Genomic DNA, 27,908 nt, shown 5'->3' with positions numbered 1-27,908 from the left:
ATAAAGACAAAAAAATTTATGGCCATCATTTATTGTTTTCTTTAACAGCCCATTATAAATTATGTATTTTGTTCTTTTCTTTTCTTTTTCAGACTATTTGTTCTAAACTTTTGTTTATTTTTTTTCCATTATTGTCTTAACTTTTTTTATACCTAACTTAATTTTAAATGTATTTTCATTCTTGTTTTCTGAATGGAAAGATAAAAAAAACTAATTATTTTTTATTATTTTTCTCTAGTTAACATAAAAAGAAAAGGGACAACCAAATACAATGAAGAGGAAATTTTTAATTTCTTTTTTTAGTACAAAAAGAAAGGATCAAGAAAAGAAAAGAAAAAGGCATTTTTGGTTATTAATTAGGTATTTACATAAAGACCAAACATAAATAGAGTGACCAAAAAGTTAATTAAATTGTCTACATAAAATTATAAAATGTTACATGATTGCGAAAAAGTGACTGGTTAATCACATCATCAGGAAACAATCATAAATCGCCCAAAATACTGATTTTGAAAGAATAAGAAACCAGAATAATTTTTTTTTTTAAAAAAAAAAACAGGAGCAATCAAAACTCACAAGAATAAAGGAAATAAAAAAAACAAAAAAAAATTATAGTATTGATTATATTTCTCTTTTTGTTTCACTTACGGTCTATGAATTCTTTTCTTTGCCAGGTGTATACGTTCAAATCTTAATTTAGAACGTTAATAATAAGCCCCTGTTTAACACGTAATAATAACAATTAACATGCTAAATCTCATTAAATATACATCAATGATAAATAAAATTTGCCAAACATAATTCATTAAAAACTAAATAAGACCTGCCAGTTTAAGCACATGGATCCAAATTCACTCTTGCAAGAACGTTAATTTATGTGTCCTAATGGATTAATCGCAGGGGATAACAAGCCCTTTTTAAAGTGGGTGTTGCTAGGTGCACCCAATACTATTGCTGGTGCACCCAGTATATTTCATAAATGGCAAAAATGCTCCTGCTTGTTTTTCTTTTAAATGGCACTATTGCTGGTGGTTTTTTTTGTTTTACGTTTTTATCATTGTGCTCCGGTTTCTCCCGTTCATGGTCATTTTCCATTGTTGAGAGAGGTAGCAGTTCAGTGGAGCTAAAAGTGTTACCGATGGATGATTGTTGCAGTTATTGGTTTGATTTCGTCGGAGATACACATTTTTCTGACTTTTCTGGATAACTAGTGTTCTAGTAGATTTGGTTTTTTTCACATACGGATGAAGTAGATCCGTAAATATGAAGTACAACATACGAATGTAGTTCATCCGTATAGTTTATATGGATGAACTACATCCATGTGCATTAGTTTGTACTTACGAATGTACTTCATCCGTATAAACCATGCGGATGAACTACATCCTTATAAACCATACGGATGTAGTTCATCTGTATGCTTTATACGAATGAAGTTCATCCATATAAGTCCTCACCCCTAGCTAATAAACCATACGGATATAGTTCATTCGTATAAGTCCTCACCCCTAGCTGATAAATCCTAATCCAACCACCCTAAACCCTAATGCTTACGCACTAAGCCTTTAACTAAACCCTAAGCACTAAACTAAACCCTAAACATCTGCAAATTGAAAAACTACCAATAACATGTATTTTTTTTTGTCAAATTCATCACTTACTATTCCAATAACAATAAACCTACATAACCCTAAATCCTCACCCCTAGCTGATAAACCCTAGTCCAACCACCATAAACCCTAACACCTACACCATAAGCCCTTGATTAAACCCTAAGCCCTAAACTAAACCATAAATCCTAAACATCTACAAATTGTACAACTACCAATAACATACCATCATATATGAGTACATATTGAAAACACAAAATACATAATTAAATAACATATCACTATTTTGATTCAAATATATTAAACTAACCAATGAAACAATGTTACGTAACCAGTTTATGGAAAAGCAAACACAACACTAGACGTGACTATAACTATTAACTTATTGTCATAGAGATGGGAAATATCACTCTTACAAACTTTTTCGTAAAGTTGGTGATATCAGATTCAGGAGATAAACTTAAAAACTCTTATGGGTTGTTTGATCCAGTAATAAAATCATAACTTAGCATGCACTTTCCATCCCTTTCTCCACACTATGGTCAAGGACCTTTAGGGAGTAAAAGGTACTTTCCAATATTAAGGATGGCACGGGGATAATACATAAATACTGGGATATCAATTTTCAAACAAAAATATGATACTGAAACTGGCCAATGTTACAAGTAGAGGATGATAGCGGCTTTAAGCAACCAATGTTACGGCACTAAACTGGACAACACCGTGCAGACGCAAAATTTAAGAAAAATAATTTTATATCAGAATTCAGAACAATATCACATTAACATTAACTAGTAAGTTCCAAGATTCTCAATAAAAATTTTGTCCTAATAAAATTACAGGCTTTCTGCCTTCATCCAGACACCCAAAAAATTACCAGAAGGGGAAAAACAAATTTACAATGTTTCGAGATGCAATAACAGATTAGGCAAAAGTTTTAGTGCCAGTACTCAATGATTGTTGCTCCAATTGCCTGGAGTAAAATGAACAAAACGATTAGAAAAGACAAGTAATAAAATAGTAGTATTAGGTTCTGGTCATCAAAAGTTGAAGATAACTCTTAATCCACACAAAACTGCTGTTCACCATCTCTCTCTTGACGTTGACCTGTAAGACAACAAATATCAGCATTCTCAAACACTTCTTCCCAAAATGTAATAGCTATATATGCTAAATAATACAAGAGAATAAACAAAATTGAATTCAAAGCCACTGTCAATTTTGTAACTTAACCAGTTGCCATAAATAATGTAAAAATAACACATATTACTCACCTATTCAAGTCTCGGCTGCCAGAAAACCATCCCCTTTCCCTGCTACCTTGAAACTGTCTTCTGTCATCACTAGGATGCATCCACATATCTCCTGTACCACGAGATCGAGGTCTGTCTGTAAAATCCACACTTCTAGAATCCTCAAAGGAGCCAGATCTAGAATGTGGCCTATCAGAAAAAGTAGAAGACTTTCCTGCCGATGAACCTGGCCTTTCAATGGCTTTCTGCCCAAAACGAACTTTGTCGTCCAAATCACGGATAAGAAGTTCCAGCTCCTTTTCTTTCTGTTGTAATATTGCATGTGTACTGGTTTGGTCTCCACCAGCCTCATCCACAGATTCCTTGTTTGAATTTATTGTAGACTCTTTCTCAAGTTCTTTCTTTAAATTATCAATTTCTTCTTTTAATAATTTTTCCTCCATTGTCTCAGGCCTGAAATAATTCAGGAGTCAACAAGGTAACTAGAACTTTTGAAAGACAACAATTCACAATTAATTACACAAAATTATGTAGCAATGTTGCGCATAATCTAGCAAGGTGAACAAAATAAACAAGGAGATGATAGAGATTTATGAAAGCAAGTCCTGATTAATGCCAAACTATTAGGAGTAAATGATATAGAACAATGATTATACTATTAGCAATTCACGTGTTGAAAATATAAGGTTCCGGTAAGGAAGAAGAAAAAGATAGAAAGATACCAATATACTGAAATTGATACATAGCTTCCATACAATACCACAATCCAATACTTCTATTTACACTAGAAATTGTGTCTAGTACTGGTACAACTACTACAAGCCCAAGGCAAATAACACTGAAACTTAGTAATCCTAGGACAGGGTTCAATAACAGAGTGCAGCCAGAAAAACAGCCAGTTAGCCATAGCCAGCAGGTTAACTCACACATGCTGACCAAAAGTGAGTTGCAAACTTCAGCAACCACCCTTTGGTCACTTTAAACAGCTGGGCTCAGCCAAGGTTGATTCTGCCGTGTTTAGGACACGGCCTTAGGTCACAACAAGGATTAGAGACTTAAAAATATAACATAAAAAATCATAGATTCTGACACAAATTTGACGAGCTCAGCGAAGCAAAAAAGACAGATCCTTATCAAGAAGAAAGATACAGATCTAAAATCATGTTGGAAATATAGGTTAAGAATTAGAAGAGAAAGAATGGGGAAAAAAATGACAAACAGTAGTAACCAACCAAAAAATAGTGTGATACAATATTTATGCCAATAACTTGAAGAAGTACTACTTCTGCAAGTACAATCTCAACTCTGCAACACTAGAACTTAATAAAACAACAATCAAGCCTTTTCCCACTAATCAGCTACACGGATCAAATGACAACACAATTTTCTATAATAAATCATGTCTCTAGACAAACCATTAACCTCTAAATCCTTCTTAATGGTCTCTTGTATAGTTTTCTCAGTTTACTTTTGTCTCTAGTGATTAGGATCCCCTCATCTAATCTACTCTCCTAATAGGGTCTTCTATAAGTCTTCTCCACATATGCCCAAATAATAAACAACCTAAAGCAAGATTCTCCTAAAAGGTACGTTTATTTAAACAAGAGCAATCAGCAATGTGAATCCAAAGCATGTCTCAACATCCCAAACTTCTATTTATCCTCTTGACTCTTCAATTACGATTATAACATTTGCAAAAAGTGTTCATCATCCAACACTAGGACCTGATGCCCCTAATATTCTAACACCAACAGATATTTATTTTTCAACTCAATTCTGTTTTGAAAAAATATCAATGGATCTAATCAACTATTTGCTTCATTCTGTAATCCCCAAGATATAGAAGGTGGGGCTAGGTATCACTCCCTTGGATGACCTAGTATTCACTACAAATAAACCCCAGAATTTATACTAGAAGCCAACTATAAAAACCTTTCAATGATAATCAAAAGTGAGAGGTATACATATACCAGCATGAAATCCCAGGCATAATTTTCACGTGGGTTCCACACATGGTTGTTGTGGTGCATCTACCATGGGCATTGTCCTCATTCAAGAAATTTTCAATAACTGAAGAAACGAGGCAATAATTATTTTACAGATACCAAGTCTTTTACAGGCATAATAAAACTTGACTGGGAAGTCAGAAGTTCTCTATGGCATCCATAATTCATGTATAATCCTAATAAGGTTTGATTTCTTTCATAAGATTTAACTGAAATAGCAACAAATAGCTCTACAAACCATATAGTTCTGAATTTAACAGAGAAAATTAGAAGGAAGCCTCATTATCGTAGTAATTTATTACATGGATAACTATCTTATTTTTCATAACCACTATATGACATCCACAATTAGCTCTTGATCAAGGAATAGAATATATATTATATAGTAACCATTTACTGATGTTCACACTCTTGTCTTACTCCCATTAAAATCTTACTAATTAGAGTAGTTAAAAAACAACGACCCTCTAATCAGTACAATGTGCCAACCCCCCCCCCCCCCCCCCCCCAAAAAAAAAAAAAACTACTTCCATCAAAAAATACAACCTGCTTGGGATCCAATCCTAGTGGACTCTTAATTAAATTTTACCTACAAATCATGCCCATATGATTTGCCTAATCTGTAAATATTCCCATAAATCAAACTAATTCAACACACCACAACAATCCACCATTAAAGCAAATTTATGGTCATTGCATAATGGGGACGAAAGCTCTTTTGGTAATCACTTGCAACTATTGAATAATGCGAGCAAATCCAGTATGACCAGACACAAATTCAAGTTCAAACAAAAGCCTAGAGGCCAATCTAAGACCATTACCAATCATCCACTACAAACAAGGCAACCTTTACAAGTTCAAAAAACGGATCAAAGAAGAAAAAATAAAAGCATCAATTGACAAAAACAAACAAAACAAAACCTGTCAACAGAGCGATGCTCCAATTCAAGATCAATTTTCCTCCAATCCATGCCTCGCTCGCCCAGCACAGCCTCTCTAGGCTTGGCATCCCCAAAGGGGTTCACCTTGGGCCTCGATTTCACCACAGCATCGGTCCCCTGCAACCCGGGACCCTCAGAGCGATTGGACTGAGCACTTGAAGGCCTGCTAGAGTGCGAACTCGGGGGACGGCTCGTCTTCTTCGTCTCAATCTCCGAATCCATCTTTTTCCAATCCAAACCCTTTTCAGCCAACACCTGCTCCCGCGGCCTCGCCGCGCCAAACGGATTTGCCTTATTCGATGCCTTCACCGGAGACTCGTTCACCACACCATCGCCTCGTGGCGGATCTAACACCAGCCTCGGTCGCTCCGTCCGGTCAACCTCACGCGGCGGACCGCCTCTCGTCCACCGATCAGGCTCCACTCCGGAATCGCGAAAACCAGAACCGAAATTGGAAGATCTAACAGGAACAGGCTTCTTACCAGCCGCCCAACTGTCCACATCATCAGCCCTAGACGCACCACCAAAACCGCCACCGCCGCCGCCGCCACCAAAACCGCCACCACCAGAACCGCCATAACCGCCGCCACCAAAGCGATTCTGGCGACCGGAATCGAAGGCAGGGAGAGATTTCTTCACAGACGCCCAATTATCAACCTCATCAGCCCTGGACGGCTGATCGAGTTCCGAAACCCTAGGATTCGGACCCCTGCGCTCCTCGTCGAATCCGCCGTAGGATCTTCTGCCTCCTCCGCCCCACGAACCTTCGTTGTTGCCGCCATCTCGGTCGCGCGAGCGACCGCCGGAGCGGTCATAGGAGGAGAAACCGCCGCCAAGGCGGTTGAACGGCATTTCATCGGCGGAACGCTCCTTGGGACCGGTGGGAAGGGCGAGCATCTCGTCACGCGTAAGGCCCTGGTCGAAACCGCCACGGTTGAACTCGGAAAGCGTGATGGTGGTTCCCTTCTTCTTCTTGGGCTTGGAGTTCACGGCCTCCTTGAGGCTGGGAAAGCTTTGGGGCTCGACCGCCGCGGCCGCAGCCTGGGCCTCAGCCTCCTCGGCCTCGGCCCGTTCGGAATCGGCGGCCCAGGCTCCGATGTTGCCCCAGGGTTTCGACATTTGGAGATCTCGAAAGGGAAGAGAAAATGGAGTTAGGTTTTTTGTTTTGTTTTCGGAAATGGGTTTGAACTGAGCCGGGGCTCCGCTAGTGGAGCCGGAGCTCCGAGAACATGCAGAGGAAGAGGAAGAGGAAGGGGATTAGGAGAGCGTGCGTGCGTTGCTTGATGCGAAATGAGAATGGGATTTGGGATCAGGGCTATTCATGGCCCTCTTACCCACCTTCTTTTTCGTTAACGTTTTTTTCACTGCAAAAGCCCATCAATTTAATTATATTATAAAATACGCTCATACGCTAGAAGCCTAGTTGAAGCACTTGCCATCGCAGCTATTACACTTTTGATTTATTTTTTCGTTTTGACTTTTTTTTTCTCTGTACTTTACTACCTTACCAGTTAAGTTTTGACCTCTTTTTCATTAGTTTTTTTTTTCTCTACCTTATTGTTATTTATAGAGTAAAATTTCACAACTATTTTTATGTACATGAAATAAAATAAATACTATGTTAAAAAATTATTATTATAAAAAATATGTAAATAATATTACTCCTTTTGTTATATTCTTTCATTTCAATTTTTTTCCGTGCATCTTTTCAATCTACTTTACATCTTCTTTTACTTGAAAAATAATACTTCTTTTGTTATAGTATAATTGTCGTCCAAAATTATTTGATACAGATTAAAAAAAATATAATTTTACAAAATTAGCATTATATTATTATTAATTTATTTATAGATTTTTTTTATCATATAAATAAAAAAAATTAATTAATGTTACATTAAAAATTAAAAATAATAATTATTTTAGATAAATTTGTTTCTCTTATGATAATTATAATGGAGGTATGTAGTAATAGTTTTTTTTTCATTTAAAGTTATGCTTCTTAAATGTCAGCCTTTTAAAATTCAAATCAATTATTAAAATGATGAAAGTATTAATTCAAACTTTATTATGAAAGTAACAACAAAGACCGTTAACTAATATTTAATTTAAAAATACATTTGTTTATTTCAAATAATAGCACACAGATTAAGAAATAATTAGTATTTTTATTTATATAAAAATATTTTTAACATCATAATAAATCTTTGACTGTTACTGTATTTGTCTCCAATTTACCATAAACGCATAAAACATATAGAAAAATATTACTAGCATTTGAGGAAAGAATCAAAAAGTTAGAGTTTCTATTTATTAAGTTGTTGAGGTCAGTGGTGTTGGGTGGGGCATTTGGAGATGTATGGGCGATGAAGTCCTTGTTGGTATTTCTTGAGGTTATGTGGATAAACTTGCTGATTTTTGTTCTTAGGTTGGTATGATTGTTCCTCTTTCGGGTATATTCACATTTGGTTATTCATTATTCATGTGTTGTATTACCCTCTGTTCGTGGGAGAATACTTTTCTATAGTTAGGGGTTGTATTTGCTGCAAACTTATAGGTATTATGGGTGGATATGTCCATGCCTTCCTTTATCTCTTGCACAGCTTCTGCTTTCTCTCTCTATATTTTTCCGATTAAAAAAATAAGTGATAAGTGATTACCGTGATGTGAATTAGGAGCCTCAGATTCATTAATTAATTAAAAGAAAGAACAAGACAAGATAACTTGGAGGACATGAAGCCTGACCCAAGGTAACCAAAACGAAAATTATAATAAAAGTTGGGATATGATTCCCCTGGGAAAATCATTTATGATCAGTCAAGTTGAATGATCCGTCAGATTAATTCATATTAATCTATTTTATTTTATTTTTGCCTATATTTATATAAATCTAAAAGAATACATAATTAAAAAAATGAATCAAAATAGATTCAATTGAATTCGAAATTATGTTTATTGAGTCTAACTCGGTGGATGGACCCACCAGACTGGCCTCCCATAAAGTTCGTCCGTTGTTTTGGTCCCTCTCTACGTCCATCGTCTATTTAATGTCAAAACTAAATCATTATTAACTACTTAATTCTTGTTAATCGAATTAGCGAATGATTAGCATAACACATCATAAACTATGGTTTTCTACTTTGCTGGCACTCAACTAACTTATTATTACTTGTCTCTAAATATCTACATGTTTGGGACATTCAAGTATTATTCAATGTTTGGCACTCAACTATGATTTTCTTGTTGAAAAGACTTTGTCAAGTAATTGCAATGTAATGCTTCACGCGCAAATAAAGATTTCGACCTTTTTATCAAAAAGAAAAAAGAAAAAGATTTCAACATGATGAAAGGACATTCAAGTATTATTGTAAATAACATTAATAATATATGTCTTAAATGTCTTAAGTACACGTTATTTATTTATTTATCAGAGTCTATGTCTAATCTAAGTACACACTATTCTCAATTAAATGGTACAACGAGTTTAAATTTGAAAGATAATTACATTGTCAAAGTAATTTTTCTTTCTTTTATAAGTTTAATTTTAATGCATTATTAGTATAATTCATTTTTTTCTTCACAATATCAATCAATTGGATAATACTCTATGTTTGTTTTTGAAAGGAGTGATCACAAATGTTAACGATTTTAGTTTTTAAGAACATAACAATTCTTGATTTGTTGAACACGTGTATTCTATTTTTCACACTACAATTGCATTTCTATTATATCCTTCTTTCACACTAAAAAAATTAGATCCTTCTTTTGTTAAAAAAGTTATGTTTGTTTAACATTTTTTTCACAATGTTATGTTTTTTTTTATAACATTTTCCTGTACATTGATTTCGGTCTAAGGGAAAGGAATAATTTTTTTATTCCATTCATTGTATCTAGGATTCGTGCCTCAACAATGACAGTCATTGAAAGTGCATGGAAAATGCGAAGGAATTTGTGGAGTTGAACCATGTCAGGAATTTATTAGTTTTGACCCCTTTTTTCCTTACAAGTATTTGACCTACACACTCTTGAAAGTGTTGTCCAAGGAGGGAAGGTAGTGGAAGAAGCTGTGAACAGTTCCTACTGCTCCTAAGTGCTTCAACTTGGCATTAAGGGCTTTCCAAAATATACTGTCTTTTAGAGCACTTGGGGGAAGTATTAGCTGCAGCAACACTGCTATGAACCAAATGTGGCTGAAGCTGTGGCCTTTAGATGGGTGCTTGAAACTGCAACGGACCTCCTTTTTTAATCTGTCCAGTATGAGTCTGAATGCAAACAACTACTTTGCAGGTGTGATTCAAGACTGAGCTCAGTTGCTGAATAGAAGAAATTTTGCTTCTTTTTGCTTTGTAAATAGAGTTGAGAATAAAGCGACAGATTGTTTAGCCCGCCTTATTTTTTATAGAACATGATATATATTGGATTGATGACATTCCTCACCAAGTGCCCAATGTTGTTCATGATGATGTACGACCTTTGAGCCTTCCTTCTGATTAATAATACACCATCCTTAACTTAAATATACATATATATAAAAGAATATAAGAAGAAACAATGTAAATTGTATAATTCAAATAAATAGTTAAAATTAAAACTAACAATCTTAACTATTCGTATATTGCATGATCAATATTTATTTGATACTGCTTATATTATAATTTATTTATACGTTATATATTTAGCATAGGATGTGAATAGAACAAATATATTTTTTTTACTAGAAGTACATTATATCATTCTTATTAAAATATCATTTGCATTACGATCAAAGGTAAAATGAAAAATCTACGGATTAGCTTAATAAGCCGATTTCCTAGCTAAGTTAGGGGCATCCACATATGCCTCCTTATAAATTCAACTTGATAACTAGAAAAAGTTGTAAATGAGCGATTGCAATCAACAAAGATCTAGCCAAATTCAGATAAATCTCTTGCTTCTCTTTGCAGTTGGTCTACCATTACTTTGCTATCAGTCTTGAAGATAATTTGTTGCACACCCCTCTCAGCACACCATTGACTTGCATACAAGAGGGCTAGTGCTTTCCCTTTTCTAGGCTGCAAAGCAGGTTTAAACCAGGCTGTCTTTTTTTTTTTTTTAATTAAAGAGGAAGGATCAAGGAGAGATGAGGGTTGACATCCCAACTATGTTGACACCACAACCTCTAATCTCCCAAAAAGATCCTCCTCTAAATATATTCATTAGAAGCAAAAATACAAAACACCTGAGAGGGTCAAACCGTACCCAAGGAATAACACTACGGAAATCTATAAAATGAGAGCCTTTGTCTATACCTAAGAAGCTCTTGAGAAACAAAAAATGTTGGAGAACCCCACCAAGTATACCCAAAAGAATGAGCACCAAAAGAGACAATTATATCGAAACACGAGTTATCTTCACGATAAATGAGTGATTCTGAAGTTAAATTTGTCCGCGAACTTTTTACAATTCATCCATGTAGTGTAAAGTGTCCAATGGACAGTCTTCGGATGAGAGAAAGCATGAAGGTGAAGTATGGAATCCGTTTAGACCCACTCCAGTCTTATTATCCTCTTCGAAAATGGCAGTATCTACATAGCAATTGAGAAAACCATGAGTATTTAATTACGGGTTTATGTTTACCTCCGAAATATGCCACTCACTATTCCCTTCCAGCACTGTCATAGCTTTCTGCCCATCATTCAGGACAGACATAGCTCCAGATATTACCATTGAGCTTGTCTCCATCTTTCCTTCCCAGAGCTTAGTATTCCACCGACACCAAATACTCCATAAGGACATGGCCACCTTATGCATATATCTTAATCATATAATTGCATCAGAATATCAAAGTTATTTTAATTTTAGCCATTCATTTAAATTATACATTTGGATTTCCCTTCTCACCTAATATTCTTTTTATATATGTTATGCATATTGCCAAATTCATCTTCCCTTCAAAAAAATAAAATTCAGATGAAAGTTTTAAATTAAAATAGAATGTAAATGTAAAACTTATACCAAAATTTGAAACTATTAAAACATTTTAGTTTGATTCTTGATATTTTAGTTTGGGGTATCACTCAATTTCAATGCATTGGATGCTGCTTGCAAACCCAATTTCTTTGATCCAATTATGTCAAGCAATTATATTTAGAAGAGTCCTAGTAACACTCTTCCCCCCACCCACCCTACCAATAAATGAGAAAAGCAAAAAAAACGAGAATTTTACCTATGTATTAAAAGTGTTAGGAAATATATTTGCTAATACTATTTCTCATACAGGCTGTGTTTGTTCAGTAACATGTAAGAAGAAAATCGTATTAACAGCAAAAACCGCTTGATCAGCGCAAAATTCTATCCGACAGTGATAAAAGACGAGCGAGACATTTGTTTGAAATAGAAAATACCTACTAAAATCCAATGCAGAAGAACCATTTGGGTCACAGCACATAACTCTATCTGACGAAGTTCAATGTACCATTAACTGGTGAAAAGCAATATACCCACACAATTTATAGGATTAAACACTAAAAACACTTTTCCATCAAAACTCAATAAAAAGCAGAAAATCTCTAATCAAACAGTCCCAATCCCATATCATCATCGGACTCTTCCTCCACCTTTTCTTCCTTTTTCTCAGCAGCCGGGGCAGCATCAGCTGCAGCAGCATCAGCTGCAGCAGCACCACCTGCAGGTGCAGCTGCAACAGCACCACCGCCACCTCCAACGAATACAGCACCACCCACTATCACCTGAACAAAACAATCAACAACGGAAAAATAACCTGAGTGACCCACTTAATGATTGAATCCAAAAGTTAAACCAGCAAGGCAGAAATGCCACCATCAATAACACAATAATTCATTTAGTCGGACAAGTTTATTTAGTATTGTTCTCCAATTAAAATTAGTTTCATTTCAATAATCGTCTAAGCAATGTTACCAGAGTAAAACTTCAGCTATGGAAAATAAAAGTCAGTTGTCTAAAAAATAACAGAGTGATAGTGCAGAAGCTGAACTCTGTAAATAACAGAGTCTCATGTCTGAGTACATCCTTAAAATTAATACCCACTAAATTGTCTAAAAAATATCAGCAAATGTTACCAGAGTAAAACTTCAATTTTTTCAGAATTGCACTAAAAGCTCTAAAGTAACTAGATCTAAATTCGTACTTGTTTTATGTGTGTACAAATTATATACTTTTAGGTAATGAACAATGATTAAGCTTTGCAAGTCATAGCACTAAAACCTATAATTCTCTTCAAGTCAGCTCATAATCTCAGAGTAATCTGAATGAAAAACCAAAAAATACAATAAAGAAAAAATAATAATAAAGTCAAACTATTAATTCCACAGCAGAATCTCACAAATGAATAATAACATGAACCAAACTAGCAAACTCGGATTCAGCACATTCGTCAATGAAAAATAGCATAACAAAAGCCTAAGCAATACTCGAAACAGGTACAGTGCAATGACGCATAGAAAATGTAATTTTCTACAAAATCAAAATAATACAAAATAAAAAGGATCGAAGATAAACGCAGGATAAACATAAACCGAGAAGTTTTATCTCCGAATCAAAAAACCAAAATCGTCAGGGATGTGAAAATGTGTACCTGGAACACAGCGGAGGTAGGAGACACGGGAGAGAAGGAGGACTGGACTCCACCGGAGGAATCAACGGCGAGAGCGGCTTGCACGAGCTTCCTTTGGAGATCGTAGGTGGAGTCGGCGGAGGCCTCGATGTCGCCGGAATGTTGCTTGGCGCTCCATTCGGCGCCGGATTTGCGAACGACAAAGGTGAAGACTCCCATGGTAATTGGTTACTCTAAGCGAAACCCTAATTGGAAATTGAAGCCTCACAGAGAGCAAAGTTGCAGTGCGGCAATTTGAGTTGAACCAATCGTTTATGTACCAGTCAGGTTTTGGAACCCTAATGCTGTGTACGTGAAAAGTCCATCTAGTCCATCCCAATATGATATTTTAATAACTTATATCAGCGCGCATATTTATGTGTAACTAGAAAAAAAAAATAGAATTTAGTCAAATACATTATTTACTATTATATTATTATTACCGTAAAAAATATTATATCATTAATCAATTAAAAAAATGATATATAATAAGATTATTAATTTTTATAAAAATTATTTTAAAAATTATAATTAAGATAATTTTTAATTGGTTGACCGTACAAATTTAATATTGATGGTACAGAAAACTTATACTAAAAAAACCAACATTTTTTTAATAATTTATAAATGCATTAGTTATATTTAATATTCATCAGAAAACTAAAGTGTTGATTAAAGAAATTAAGGAAATTAAAATATTTTTATTGAATAATTAATTAAAATAAAAAATATTGATTTGAAATAAAAGTTTCTACCTTAACGAAGAACAACGAAGAGTATTTTACCTTAAATAATTGAGAATCACAAATCTTATTTTTCTAAGATTATTTTGTTTCTTTTTTTGTGTTATTTCCTTTCTATTTAATTGACTGCTCATGCCTATAAAAAATAACTCATCAACAATGAAAACTCCTACTTGAAATATCACAATCTCAAATATTGACTTTCGCATTATTAATATCATTTTCTAACCAATTGAATTAATTATAAAATAAATAATATTATTATATATAATATTAAAATTTTTAACAATTAAGCTAATTATAAAATAACTAATATTAGTATATATAATACTAAAATTTCCAATATATATTTAATATTCATGTAAATTTAAAACAATTACTATTTAATACGCACGAAAATCTTTTCGACAAATAATTTTAAATTAATTTGTAAAATATATATATTTTTTTTAAAAAAGACACTTACCGACTCAAACAAACAAACAAAATTAGTCGTATTATTATTTTTTTCTCTAATTTATTTCCTCTCACTTTCTCTCTTACCAAAAGAATCGTAACATACAACAAGTATAATTTCCTATGTAGTTTGTCTAAACACGGTGCGATCCAACAGTTACGTACCGCACTGCAGTGCATTAACACATACAAATTTCACCTAACCCCCACCATGGGAAGAGTAATAATTAAATAGAGGGGGAAAAAAGCCTCAACAATGAGATGCTGTTTTCTTTTCCTTTTCTGTTCAAAATAATTGGAAGCCATGCCAGACTAGTTGCAATTTAGAAGAAATAGTGCACATCCATGAATTTCCACGTTCATTGATATCGTCCCCTGCGTCGTTATTACATCTGTTCCACTCCACACTTCCTTGCCCTTGCATGAAGTGATGCTTTTGTCAGGAAGAACCTTAGCCAGATATGATGTCTTTGCATATATCTCCGTCTTCTGTTCGCTTAGATTGAAGAAAGCAAGATAGATTTCCCCTGAATAGAGATATAAGATTAATATAGGATTTGACTTTGACTCCTCTTAGAGGGTGAAGTGGATGAAATTATAGTAATTGATTGGACCCTTATTTAAGAGTCAGATGGTACTCATGATTAAGCAAATTCTGTTATTTAAGTTCTTATGTACTCATGATTATTTAAGCAATTAGCATTTTTCCAATTTTGATGCTTTGCAGTTGCAGAAAAGAAGAAAACTCTTGAAATTCATTCAAGTGTTTGTTAGAAAGTAGACAGAGACCTGTTCTTCCTGTTGCGATCCAAGAGCGAATCCCACCAGAATTAACATTTGCTGCATGAATGACCGATGTGCTTTATGAGTGATAAACACAAGGAAATGGGGAAAAAGCAACCCTGGAAACTAGTTCTAAAAAGTGGAAAATGATTACAAAATTTTACCTTCAACATACTCTACAGTTGCACAAAGACCGGAGTAACTATTTACCATGGTCCCATTGGAGTTCAGTTCCCAGATCTGTAGAAGACCAGATAGATCAGCTTCCAACAGAATCAATAAAATACAAATTGGCCAAGGCATATGATACTCAATAGGGGCAAAAATAATAATATGCACATAACGAAGTTGTTTTAACGAATCACACACAGGACTCCTTCCTAAAGATTAAGGGCCACACGCTACTCTTGTACATGAAATATGGACTGCAACATACCTGATTTGAATCCCATCTGCATGGAGAAAATGTACCTCTCCTGAACTCTCTAGAAGTAACCTTTCGTTTTGGAGAAGCATCCAAGCAAAATTTCATTCTGTCAGTTGCAACTAATTGATGTTTCCCTCGATAGTCTGCTGGATACATACTCACCCCATCTCTGTAACAATACCAACGTAACAATTTCTATTGCTAACTGCAACACAAATATTTAAATGGAAGTTGGATAAATGGAAAATAGAAAGATAAAGCATGATTACAATCTGAATTGAAGTTCTCTTTTGTGTACGCAGAAAGTGGCCTGATGCTTGTTTTCTAAACCATTTTTCCAACAGATTCTTTCAAGATCTTGGTTAAGACTTTCAATAGACCAACCACTCGCCTTTGATTCACTGCAGCCAGTCAAACCCAATGAATGTGTAAATGATGCTTTTATTCCTTTCTTAGGTCTTCTTTTTTTCCCTCCAGGGTGCTTCAAGTTAATTGAGCTTGTGACGTAAGGAAACTGTCATTGCAGTAAAGTGAAATGATTCATGATGAGTTCTATGCCTCCATATTATTCCCTAAAAAATTAGATGGCTCACATGCCTCCATATTGTTTGAGCTGAAGTAATTAATCTCTAGCAGGGTAGGATTTGTGATAAGTTCATATGTGGTTGCATCAATCTTCCTCACATCCCCCCCATACATAAGGGGAGACTTCGCCAAAGACCACAAAGTCATCTGCCAGATAAGAATTGATTCACTCAGAGTCTATCATAATGCATGTACGCAGATCAAAATAGATACATGAATATATATGAAATCAACTCAATTATGCTTTTTCTTATCAATACCTGTGTCCTTTTTTCTTCTAGAGTGAGTTTACTAAACCTGTGTGGACCTTCATTTGATCCTACAGATAGAATAAGGGGATAAGAAATAATTCCATAATCCATATTCCAATTACATGAGGATTCTGGTTCACACAAATGAATAATAGATAAAAGCAGTTACTGGATCAATACATACATATAAGTAATAAACAACTCATCCACAGTATGAGGGTTATGACATTCATAATGAGCAAATGAAAAAGTAGCAGCCCAGTCTCATTACCTGGATCAGTTAGCCATCCAAATGGTAGCATGTCCAAATCAGGCCAGGAATTTCCCTTTAAACCTTTTCCTCCTATCATATTAGCTGTAGAAAAATCCCTGGTTCAGAATTAAATGAACTAAAGTTATGTAATATGGTGATAACAGAATGTACACAGAGAAGTAGCATGATTGCAACATACTGCAAAGCTGATAAAAAAAAATCTTAAACAGAAATATAGACAGCTTAATCACCTTGTTACATCAAAATGAGCCTTGACGTCCTCCCATAAATCCCAGTCATCTCCTGTTATTCTATACATGTTAACTAGTCCACTGACATCCTTGGCCATGGCTGGTGTCACACTGGTTCCGGGAGATAGAGAATACACAATAGGGCGATTAAGCTCGCTGAGAACCTGTCATGACATGCCATATGACAAATTTTAGCCAATAAATCATTGGAAAAATATTACCAATCTCAGTGTTTATGTGAGAATGAGAGGTAGTGAAGAGGGTAAGAGGGAGAGGGAACTGTAGAATACCTCAGACACATAGCTTATTTCATTTAAATCCAAGTCATCACCAAACACACAATCATGTTTCACTGCAAGGACAGCAGCAAATCTATCAACATAGCTGCCAAAGCATAGCCAAAATGATGATATATATATTCTCATAGATCATAATGAAAATCCAGTTAAGAGTCCACTAACTAATTTCTATTGCATTTTTTTTCTTTGTAAATCTTGAATTAGCACATGAGTGAATAATCCATCAATGCTTAAAAGGCTGACACAATTTTAGAGGTTTACAATGGATGAAACAGGAAATTGTAGTAAACTAACTTTTACAAGTGTGGCCCAATGAAGTAGGCGGTGTTGTTTTTATCTTTAGTGAAAATAGAAGTTCCTTGATATGATAAGACTACTTGAAATCTATTGGACCACTAAAATACCAATTCTGTCTGCTTAGTGTCTTGATGAAAAAAGTAGTACAACTGTTTCAGTTACTAAACTTAGATTAAGATAGGGCAAAAAATTATTTAAATTCATCATGATTGTCGTCTGTGACATGATGCAACTCCTGATAGGGCATAATAAGCAGATTATACATTAGTTTTACTAGTACCAAGATCAACACCCCATGCAGCATACTGCTCATAAAGGGATTTCAAAAAAGCTCTCCCAGCTCCCAACTTCGTATTTACACTCATGAAACCGTGAGGCATCCATGCACAAGCCCTTTCTGGCATTGCTATGTCTTTTGCACGCCACACTCGACCAGATTCTTGATAAGCACCTCCCTAGGAAATTGCAAGAGGAGGAAATCAAGGTCAACAAGAACTTCCAATTAAGATAAAACAATATTCTCATATTCTGCCTGCTATTTTGTACTTTTTTAGAAGAAAAAAATGTATTATGTAAGGCATCCATCACTACAAATTTCTAATACAGAGGTAAAGAAAAAAAATCAAGTCATAGAAGAAATGCAAAAATACCTTTGTTGTATCTAGGATAGGGGTGTTTGCATTGACAGCTTGTGTGCTTATCCCTCTCATAACATGAATCCCAAACTTCAAACCTAAACTATGTACTCTATTAGCTACATCACTGAATCCCTTCCCGCCTATGGAAGAAGGCCACCTTCCTGGGTCAGGGAGCATCCTTCCCCATTCATCAATCACGTCAAATCCAAGAGAATCAGGATAAGCACCCGTGACTTTCTTCCTATACCAGAGGTAATCCACCACGACAAACTACAAGAGTTGATGGAAAGAAATCAGTCTATATCTAACCAAAGCACTGCTAACACAGTTAAATCATCCATAAGTTATTGTTCTTTGCAGTATCTATACCTGATATCCATGAGCCTTGAGACGTTGAGAAACTATTTCAGCACTTTGTAAGAATTCTTCTTCAGAAATCGTCCAGCAAAAGGAATCATAGGAATTCCAACCTCTTGGTGGGAGGCTAGCTTGCTGTAGGCCACTCTGAGATATATTTTGCGATAACACACTGAAATGACACACTCAGATATATATTATGTTATATCTTTCTTTACTTTTATTGTCTAATATGTGACAAATAAGATTGAGGAATACTAGTTGCACTTAGGATATGATTAAACGACATAAGATTTCAATTTAATATACTTTCCACTTATATTTTCTGCAATTAATTTGGACAAAATTGAAGCTTGCTTGAAAGGTTTAAAAGTCATTCCACACACACTGCTCTAATGGAAGCTAGTTTATATTCTATATTAATTCAAAATCACATTCGAAATAGTAAACATTAATGTTAAAACCTATGCTGAGTTTCAAGTCTACTTCTCCAAATTAACTAATTGAAATTAACCAGACTTGGGCTTCCTGGATTTGACATCGAGGACCTAAGTCAAAAGTTGCATTATTATGTTACTGATTTTAAAAGGTTGCCATACAGGTATATGATTACCATAAACGATATTCAATGCAATTTTTGTAAACAGCTTTTGACATTTAGCTACCAAATACTATATTTAAAGCAATGCATAAAACCAGCTTCTGAAAATCACCCAGCAATACCAAATCCACCCCAAATGTGAGTGAGCTCTATACCTTTTCGTATTCATATAAATTCAGGAAATAATGACAACAGTGCTTTATTATTAATAATAAAAATATTTTCTGTTCGAGACCAAATATGTAAGTGGATATTTTCTTTTAGAGTAAGAATTTACACATCCAAAGTGACAATGGCTAAAAATGCAAAATCTGAGTTGAATTATCCGAGTATCATTAGACTAATTAGACTAATCAACAACAGCAGCAGCACTCCAACTACATATTCAATTTGATAATTCCAAAAGGCAGTGGAAAGTTTGAATACTCGGTAAATCACTAGTATTTCTGCTCACTCACAAGGCAGACTTCTGTTCACACTTCAAGATCCACCAGAGTAATGAAACCATTGTGAATCAGTCCATTTGACAAGCTCAAGCAGCAAGCAATGGCAATGTGAATGAACAAAAAAGCAGAACACTTTATTTATAGGATCTGGATTCAAGCCTCCAATTTATTAACCAGAAATTACCAATCAAGCATATCTTAACAAATATCCAAAATGTAGCATAAAGGACTACACAAGCGAAACTCAGAATCAACAAAACAATAGCAAGAGAAGTAAAAGATTCCATGGCTGCATACCTCAGAGAACAGAGAGCAAGGAGAACCCATAAAGAGGATAAGGACACCGAGAAACACTTCATCATTGCGGGCACGTCTGTTCCACCAAACAACAGTTCCCACTCAGTTAAATACTGATAAAATCTCCAACTTTCGTAATTTATAATAAATTAAATTCGAAACAACAAATATAATATAATAAAATAATGATAATGCGTTGATGCGTTGTGAACCATATATATGTGTGCATGATGCATAATCATATCACATGACATTGAAAGCAACGTAATAACGGTGAGGTTTATCTGTTTCAGACTTTTACTTGAACACAGTCGTGGCTTTCTTCGAAGGGATGCGCATTTTGGTTTTGTCGCGACCTTGTTTAGCCCTTGACACTTGTTTACGTTACGCTACGCGCATGATCCCAATTGCAGAGGAGTAAACGTATATGCCACCTCCAAAAATTTTGCAATTCATTCCAAAATTCGGATTTGTATGGATGTTCGTGACCATCAACGAAAAACGGTATCGGAGATTAAAAAAGTGCACGAAATGTGTAGTTTGAAATGGAAATTTTGTACTATGGTGGAGGGAGAGAGAAAAAGAAAAGAAAATGGTAATAAAAATTGACGAGTTGAAGAGGGGTCAGTTTCACACATGCGGTTTGAGAGAACATGATATCATGTGTGGTTTGATGATGTCGTCGGGCATGTGTCTCGAAATTTGCGGGTTATAGCGCGTGGGCGTAGATTCCTCCGCACAAGACAAAGATACACCTAAAGTAAAAGACCTTTCCTTTGGTTTTGCCTCTTAATCTTAATCTTTGTCTATTCTAGATAATTTCACAACTCATTAAATGCTAAACATTTTATAAATTACTACTATATTTATGTTTGGGTCTTACTCTTGAAGACATTGATTTAGAAATTAAACGAAAAACATATTTTTGTGTGAATCATAATAGAGTATAAAAAATTATAATTAATAGAATTTTTTATTTTCCAATAAAAATATTTTTACTTTAATTTTTATAACCAGTGCCTTTAAAATATTTGTTAGCATTTATCTTTATGATGATACTGAAGTCATAGTTAATCCGTGTTCTAACCGTCGAAGAAAAACTTCTCTTTCATTTCTTTCTTTTTAGTTTTCGCATGCAATGCAAGTATCCTTCTTGTGAAAAAAAAAAAAAAAACGTCTTAATATTTGAACCGTGATTTATCATTTTGTATGGAATTAGTCTCTTCCTATGGACCTAATTAATAAGAAAAACTAGTACTCTATATAATGTTAATTAATTAAGGAGAATTTACTGTTTATATAAAATAACTTTTGATCAAGTTTTTCTCAAGACTTGATCCTGTGTCAAACCAAAATGGTTTCCAACAACTAATATGTACTCACACTATTAAAAAATTCTCCTTTCTTAAAATTATTTTATATTTTTCATCTAAGTTATTCTCGTATAATTTATTATCTTGGTAGGGTGAGTTGCGTTGGGTGTTTTTTGTTGTTTTGAATTTTAACCAAAACCTTCCGTCTAATATATAAAAATACATGAGATTCTATATATAGGTGATGTTTTAAAAACTGGAACATGATCGTTGCGTTTTAACCAAAACTTTTCGACTAATATGAATAAAGAAATGAGATTCTGTATATAAGTGAAGTTTTAAAATTGGAACATGATCATTTTAATAATATGTTAACAAAATTTAATCACGGCGTATGGCACGATAGAATCTCATCCAACCACCGTTTCATTTTATTCGTTGGATTTTTTCTTGGTAGATTGAGAAAAATAGGAACTGAATCAGTCACCTAACATAAAAAAAAGATCCATGGAGTAGCTGGGGAAAGGAACAGACCAATGCCATATATAGCTTAAACCGAGTATTTTTTTTCTTTTGTGTGAATATAGCTTAAACCGAGTTAATTTTGGCACGAAGCGGCTTACATTACATATGGTTCATATGCTCTCCTAATCAATCTACTTCTCATGATGAAAAAAATTGCGCAATTTTCTTCAAACAAACATTACCAAATGTTACGCGTTCTATGCAAACTTAAAGATGATAAACTTCCACAAAGATAGTTACAGTTATATCTCATTTCTTGCATGCCATTATCTACTCAGGGCCAATGGCCGAAATTAAGAGGCGGCGTTCTGCATTTTCACCCAAGATACTGCCAACAATGTGCTCCAACCTGAAAGCATCACGTTGAGAATTGTCTAATGAGTTGCTTATAAAAATAAAAAATAATATATCATATATGATTTTAAGTTGCTTAAAATTAAAGATGATTACTCTAAGTAAGATGAGTTATTTAATATCATATTAAATATAAGAGAGAGAAAAATAATATATGTGAATTAAATATCTTATCAATATAAATTCCGGTTGGAAAGAAAATTAATTGAATTACTTAAAATTTAAGTGATACAAATCGGGTTGTTTATATTTAGACAATTGAAGATGTTTTGATTCATTTTTTAAACTTTTTAGGGTTCACTTTAATATTCAAAATGCAAATTTAGTAGTAGGGAGTAGCTATTGGCGTTACCGAACTAGGATTTTTTAAGAATATCTCTAAAATGTCCTTTTGACATAAACATAATAATGAAATTATGATTTTATTATGAAAAAATTACGTTTTGATTGTGTAATTTTTTCGCCCCCATGTAAGCAATGGATCATTGTGCAATTTATATAGACCCCCAAATAATACCACAATGAGGGGTCTGTGTAAGGAGGTAATGGCACGGTGAGCCCAATGTCACATGGTGAGGTGGCAGCATGCAACCTTGGTGTGGTGGTGATGGGTTGAATGGGGTGAGAAGAATGTGAAGGGAAAGAAAGAGAGATAAGAAAGTCTTTTCTTACATTTGTAGGGACCAATAATAAATCCCTTTGGTTGATTGGTTAAGTCTTTATTGTCATTGAATCCACACATTAATCAACAAGTAATATTTTGTTACTTTTATGTTATCTTCATATTTTGATGAATTAAATAATTTGTCCATGTAATATTAATAAATATTTATTTTATTTTTGATAAAACAATTTATTTTACGACCAACCAAAGTTTTAGGATAAATACCAATTTTTGTCTTTAGAAGTTTGAAGCGCTAAATCCTTTAAAGATAGAAAAATTGAATTTAGTCCCTTATACAAAAGGTGTGATGAATTGATCTTGTGGATAATTTAATAACAATTTAATTCCTTAATTTTGTATATTAATATCAATTTGATTTTCGAAAAATATAACTTATTATCAATTTGATTTATAAACATTATAACTTAATGATAAATTTCACAAAAATTTAACGACAACACCAATTTATTACACTTTTTCACATTTGAAGACTAAATTTAAATTTTCCATCATCATCCTTATGTTATCCACCTCACATTTTCATCAACAAAATAATTCTTTATTCTATCTCTTTAAAATGAGATGTTCTCATTAAACAAATTGAATTTTTCTAAAGTGTATTTTTGTAAAAAAAAAGTTAAAATTACTTGGAGGAAGTTACTCCTATGAAAATAAAATACAATTTTTTAAGTATTTTTAGTATGATTTTCTAATCAAAATTTAAGTGATAATTTTTTGTCACGTGTAAAATATCAATAGTAATTGGAAAATAATGCGCAAGAAATTATTTTGTTGTATTGTTATTTACTCAAAATAAAATGAAGGCTTTTTGGGGAAAGTTCTACTCACTTCATCTATATCAAAATAATAGATATTAATGTTTTGCCGATGGCGCCATTCACCACCGTCACACCGCACGCCGCCACCACCTTCCTCCTCCTACATGATGTCTTTCACTCAGCTCTCGCTCTCTAATTCGTTCTCATTCCTCCCATTTCCATCTATTCTGCAACAAAAATGAGAAAATGCACTGTGCAGGCATTGGGACTCGCCATTGCTTTCTTCCTTTTACTCATCCTCTTAACCCCGTCCATTCCTCAGCCTCAGAGATACCATGATTTCGCTGAAAAGCGCGAATTCTTTGGTAATTCCTTACGAAAACTACTTGTCAGCCTTTCATTTTCAGTAAAGTAGCCTTAAAAATGTAAACTTGGTTATGTAGAGGAGTTTATGTCAACTGAGCTGATGAGGGTCTTCCATTTCCATTCAGTTTGTTGCCAAATTTTGAAAAGTAAAAACAAACAAAAGGATTTTTTTTTTCCGAATTTAATTAGAATACATTACACTGAGTGAACAAACTTATAAGGATTTCTAATAATAAACAGTCGTATAATGTAATATTGTTAAATTTAAAAGGAGTTCAATTTCTATATAAATTAATGTAAGTATGAATATAATTATTGGAAAAACGAACAAACTTATCATATAATATAATGTTGTTTGTATTTGTGATTAGTTGCCAGTTTCAAAAATGTTTCACGTGAAAATCTTTTACGACATCAGTGTAAATTCACAATGTAAAAATCTTTGCGATAATAGAATATTAAAACTATTATTTGTTTCCTCTTTTTTATTGTTCTTCAGGCCTTCCTAATGCACCTAACGTGGTAGCAAATTTCCCATTCATGGTTATTGGTCTCATTGGCCTTGTGCTTTGCCACCGTAGGAACTATTTTAACATCAGGTATTTTCATTTTGTCACCATTAGTTTCTTTAGCTTACGAGATTGTTGTTGTCAATTATATAATTAAGATATGTAGCATCAGTTTGCAAGGTGAACTATGGGGTTGGACATGCTTCTATGTTGCTGTGACTTCAGTTGCTTTTGGGTCTTCATACTATCATCTTGGCCCAGATGATGCAGGCCTTGTGTGGGACAGGTTCCCGGTGAGTTTCTCCTATAGAAGTTGAATTCAATTCAGCCATTGTTGCAGTAGAAATCTATATTCTTCCATTTCATAATTTTGATTCCTTGATTATAGTTTGTTATTGGAGATGTCTGTTGCTTTCGTGTCTCTGTTGGCAATCCTCATCATTGAAAGGTTTGATACAAGAGCAATGTGTATTGGAGGCAAGCCTACTTCTTCATTAATTACTTCTATTTGCATGAGTTTTTTTTTTCTTTTCCTTATCCTATTGCATTAGTTGGACATTTACTCATTGATACATACATTCAGTCCTTCTATAAGTGAACAAAATTGCTCTTCATACGGATAAAAAGTTGGACAAAACTTAGTTCCAGTTCTTTAGATGCTTTTAGGGCTGTTCTTTAATCAAAGTTGGAGTTTCATCACGTCAACATTTGTTGTGAGTTATGTAGTTGATACTCCAATTTTAATGTGAAAATAACACTAAAAGCACCACCAAACTGCATCTAACTATTGTCCTAAAAAATTGCCAATTCTATCAATGCAGTTATCATAAAGATATAGGATTTATTGTGAGTGGCAACATCATGGATTGATTAAGATAATGTCAAATTTAGGCTAATTCTTAACCCTGCGGTAACTGAGCATCCAGTTTACTGAACTTTTGCTCTTGAGAATAGTTGCTACTTTTCTCACTTATTCTTTTATAATGAAGGTTCTTTGGTGACATCCGTTTATATGTTCTGGCCCAAGGTGCATCATGCATTGCCATACCTCTCATGGCTACTTTATTGCCTCCTATGTACACGCATTCAACATATTGGCTCTGGACTTCAGGTTTGTACTTTTGGTATTGTATAATAGCTTTTTCTATGTAATGCAGATACTCTTTTCAATTACCCTCAATTTCAATTTTAAATCTTGGCAGGATTTTATCTTCTAGCTACGCTGCAAGAGGCTGCCGATAGAGTGATTTATATATTGACTTTTCACATTATTGGTAAAGCATTCTGCATTTGTTTCCTTTACCCAACTAAAATTTAGCACTTTTTGGATATCATGACATCATTTGAGTTATTACTTAATAATGGAAACTATGTATTTGGTGGTTCCTTCCTTTATTGTTATTGTTATTTCCACCTCTCCTCCTTTTGCAAAAGATGATTTTCATTTACGTCTTCCTATAATGGCTAGAATCTTAATCTCACGTGGTTGATGTGGTCTGTATGCAGGCAAAGTCTGCTTAACACGTAAAGCATTTCCCAGACACTATGATCAAAGAAGGCATTTGAGTTGTGGAATGATCTCAGCAATGTGATCCTTTCTCTCCCACTGAAGAAAAAATAGAAAGGTTAAGCTGCCAAGGGAAGTTTAGTGGTGTATCATGGAGCAAAAGAAAAAGAAGGTTGGTGGATGGAGCAAATCACACCCTATCAATTGTGATACAGTAACATTCACCTTAATTAGCTTCTTGTTTGTACAGTCCTGTCCTGATCTTCAATTTATAGCCAGTATTAAAATAGAAGAGTAGTCCAAGTAGATGAAGAATGGAATCTTGACTCGTTCAGCACTGTTCTTTGATTTGTATGGAAGAACCTTTGGCACCTGCAAAATATTTAAGAATACAAATTATAGCTTAATTATTTAAAAACTAGTGATACAGTAACTAAAATAAGTAAGATTGAATGGTAGGTACCAAGGGAGTCTAACTGGTTTAAGAGGGTATATGACTGTAGTGATACTGTTTTGATTTCTATTGACCAAAATAAAGATTCAACGGTAGGTTGGCAGCATTCCCATGTAATAACGGCTAGGAACCTCACAGTCGAGTGTAAAATGTTCTCTATTTTTGGTTGGTAATTATTAATATTTGCACTGATTTTTTTAGCATCGCATCTACAAACTAAACGAATAGCACGGTTGGGAAAACCTGACTTGCAGTGGAAGCAGCTGTAAAAAGACCACTCTTCGCTAACAAACTACATATTTCTAGGGATTAAAATGGCACACTGTTTAAATTAAAGGAACCAAATTTATACAGAAAGCAAAAAAAAAAAAAAAGTACTTGGAAATGGCCAAATGTGCACATGGTTGGCAACTAAGATTCAGCAAAATAGTCGCTTTCACTTTTGATGATTGATGCAACAGAAGCAACCAACGGTGGCATTGATGAACAACTTGTGGGCAATCAAACTGCTGAAGGAAGTTGCATTCAACTACATCTTAAGTAAAATGTCACATGTCTCTACCAAAGGTTCACACTAGAAATACAAACACGTCAGGTCGTGTGATTCTCTTTGAAGGAAATGGTCCCATTATGCCATTTTCAAAGGATATATCTGCTCTGTTAGTTCCTTTGGCGCAGATTATACATATGTTTCAATGTTAGGACAAATTATCCACATTACCCTTTACCGTGCATGCTTCATCTCATTATCAGATTCTGATATCAGTATATATTTGGAAAGAAATTTGGAGTCTTATAATACATCTTTCGAATATCTATAGGTACATGCCCGATAAAACGAAGTAGGAAATCGAATAGTATATCAATAATCGTGTTCATAGATTAAATGCTTCACTTTGACTGAGATGACTGGTTCACATACATTTACTGTTAAGATTATATCCTGTAAGTTGGAGAATCCTATTGGAGTTTGAACGTACAGTAGTAGTTGATGCCATTCATATAAGCCACGAAATTAGAATAAACCATTTGGCAGTTGGCACCATCAAGTAAATGAAATGTTGTTTCTGAAACTTGGTTTTAATTTTTTAGTGGAAACAGTAACTAGTAAAGGACGATGATTACATCTAAAACAAGGTAATCTGCTACATGATTCCCTACACAGGTGATCTTTTTGCACTAGTTTTATATCAATTTTGCTAACCATTGCCCTTTTCAAAGGATAAAGATTTTGAAATTATAAATGAATTTTTTTTATTAAAAATTGTAGCATTTAATATTATATCATTCATACAGACAAGTAGCTGGAACAAACAAGAACAAGAACAGCCAAA

General features: G+C 34.2%; 4 protein-coding genes across 4 annotated transcripts; 1 reads left to right on the top strand and 3 right to left on the bottom strand.

Moving 5' to 3' along the window:
* Positions 1-2,347: 2,347 nt before the first annotated feature.
* LOC100784238 (eukaryotic translation initiation factor 4B2) lies at positions 2,348-7,200 on the bottom strand. Its single transcript, XM_003524988.5, has 3 exons — positions 5,791-7,200; positions 2,885-3,316; positions 2,348-2,717 (listed from the first exon to the last, which is right to left on the bottom strand). The coding sequence occupies exons 1-3, from the start codon at positions 6,927-6,929 to the stop codon at positions 2,693-2,695; spliced, it is 1,596 nt and encodes a 531-aa protein (XP_003525036.1). The 5' UTR covers positions 6,930-7,200; the 3' UTR covers positions 2,348-2,692.
* A 4,972-nt stretch (positions 7,201-12,172) lies between these two features.
* On the bottom strand, positions 12,173-13,666 carry LOC100527385 (uncharacterized). The gene is given in 2 exon segments (NM_001248408.2): positions 12,173-12,535; positions 13,402-13,666. Coding segments are annotated over 2 exon segments (378 nt in total). The 5' UTR covers positions 13,600-13,666; the 3' UTR covers positions 12,173-12,355.
* Positions 13,667-14,721: 1,055 nt separating this feature from the next.
* Positions 14,722-20,717, bottom strand: LOC100783705 (uncharacterized). The gene is made up of 15 exons (XM_003524987.5): positions 20,405-20,717; positions 20,104-20,179; positions 18,772-18,931; positions 18,415-18,672; positions 18,045-18,219; positions 17,459-17,520; positions 17,169-17,332; positions 16,936-17,033; positions 16,674-16,732; positions 16,426-16,560; positions 16,098-16,342; positions 15,838-15,997; positions 15,566-15,641; positions 15,408-15,458; positions 14,722-15,145 (listed from the first exon to the last, which is right to left on the bottom strand). Exons 2-15 carry the CDS (start codon positions 20,166-20,168, stop codon positions 14,931-14,933), a joined length of 1,923 nt encoding a protein of 640 aa, XP_003525035.1. The 5' UTR covers positions 20,169-20,179; positions 20,405-20,717; the 3' UTR covers positions 14,722-14,930.
* Positions 20,718-23,832: 3,115 nt separating this feature from the next.
* On the top strand, positions 23,833-25,893 carry LOC100783174 (uncharacterized). The gene is made up of 6 exons (XM_041015579.1): positions 23,833-24,103; positions 24,604-24,703; positions 24,786-24,906; positions 25,002-25,090; positions 25,603-25,724; positions 25,816-25,893. Exons 1-4 carry the CDS (start codon positions 23,977-23,979, stop codon positions 25,056-25,058), a joined length of 405 nt encoding a protein of 134 aa, XP_040871513.1. The 5' UTR covers positions 23,833-23,976; the 3' UTR covers positions 25,059-25,090; positions 25,603-25,724; positions 25,816-25,893.
* Positions 25,894-27,908: the final 2,015 nt, after the last annotated feature.

Source organism: Glycine max, chromosome 5 (assembly GCF_000004515.6).
Source record: "Glycine max cultivar Williams 82 chromosome 5, Glycine_max_v4.0, whole genome shotgun sequence".
Taxonomy (NCBI): domain Eukaryota; kingdom Viridiplantae; phylum Streptophyta; class Magnoliopsida; order Fabales; family Fabaceae; genus Glycine; species Glycine max.
The sequence above is the reverse complement of the archived record's forward strand: the minus strand, read 5'-3'. Positions and strand labels throughout refer to the sequence as shown.

Excerpts from the sequence above, each read along its gene's own strand:
- LOC100783705 (XM_003524987.5), bottom strand. The coding sequence starts at position 20,168 with ATGATGAAGTGTTTCTCGGTGTCCTTATCCTCTTTATGGGTTCTCCTT. Across the intron at positions 17,521-18,044 it reads TGCATGGGGTGTTGATCTTG|TGAAACATGATTGTGTGTTT; the intron begins GTACTAGTAAAA and ends CTGTCCTTGCAG. Across the intron at positions 15,642-15,837 it reads GCAGATGGGATTCAAATCAG|ATCTGGGAACTGAACTCCAA; the intron begins GTATGTTGCAGT and ends GGTCTTCTACAG.
- LOC100783174 (XM_041015579.1), top strand. The coding sequence starts at position 23,977 with ATGAGAAAATGCACTGTGCAGGCATTGGGACTCGCCATTGCTTTCTTC. Across the intron at positions 24,104-24,603 it reads TGAAAAGCGCGAATTCTTTG|GCCTTCCTAATGCACCTAAC; the intron begins GTAATTCCTTAC and ends ATTGTTCTTCAG. Across the intron at positions 24,907-25,001 it reads TTGTGTGGGACAGGTTCCCG|TTTGTTATTGGAGATGTCTG; the intron begins GTGAGTTTCTCC and ends CCTTGATTATAG.
- LOC100784238 (XM_003524988.5), bottom strand. The coding sequence starts at position 6,929 with ATGTCGAAACCCTGGGGCAACATCGGAGCCTGGGCCGCCGATTCCGAA. Across the intron at positions 3,317-5,790 it reads GAGCATCGCTCTGTTGACAG|GCCTGAGACAATGGAGGAAA; the intron begins GTTTTGTTTTGT and ends GAATTATTTCAG. Across the intron at positions 2,718-2,884 it reads GGCAGCCGAGACTTGAATAG|GTCAACGTCAAGAGAGAGAT; the intron begins GTGAGTAATATG and ends GTTGTCTTACAG.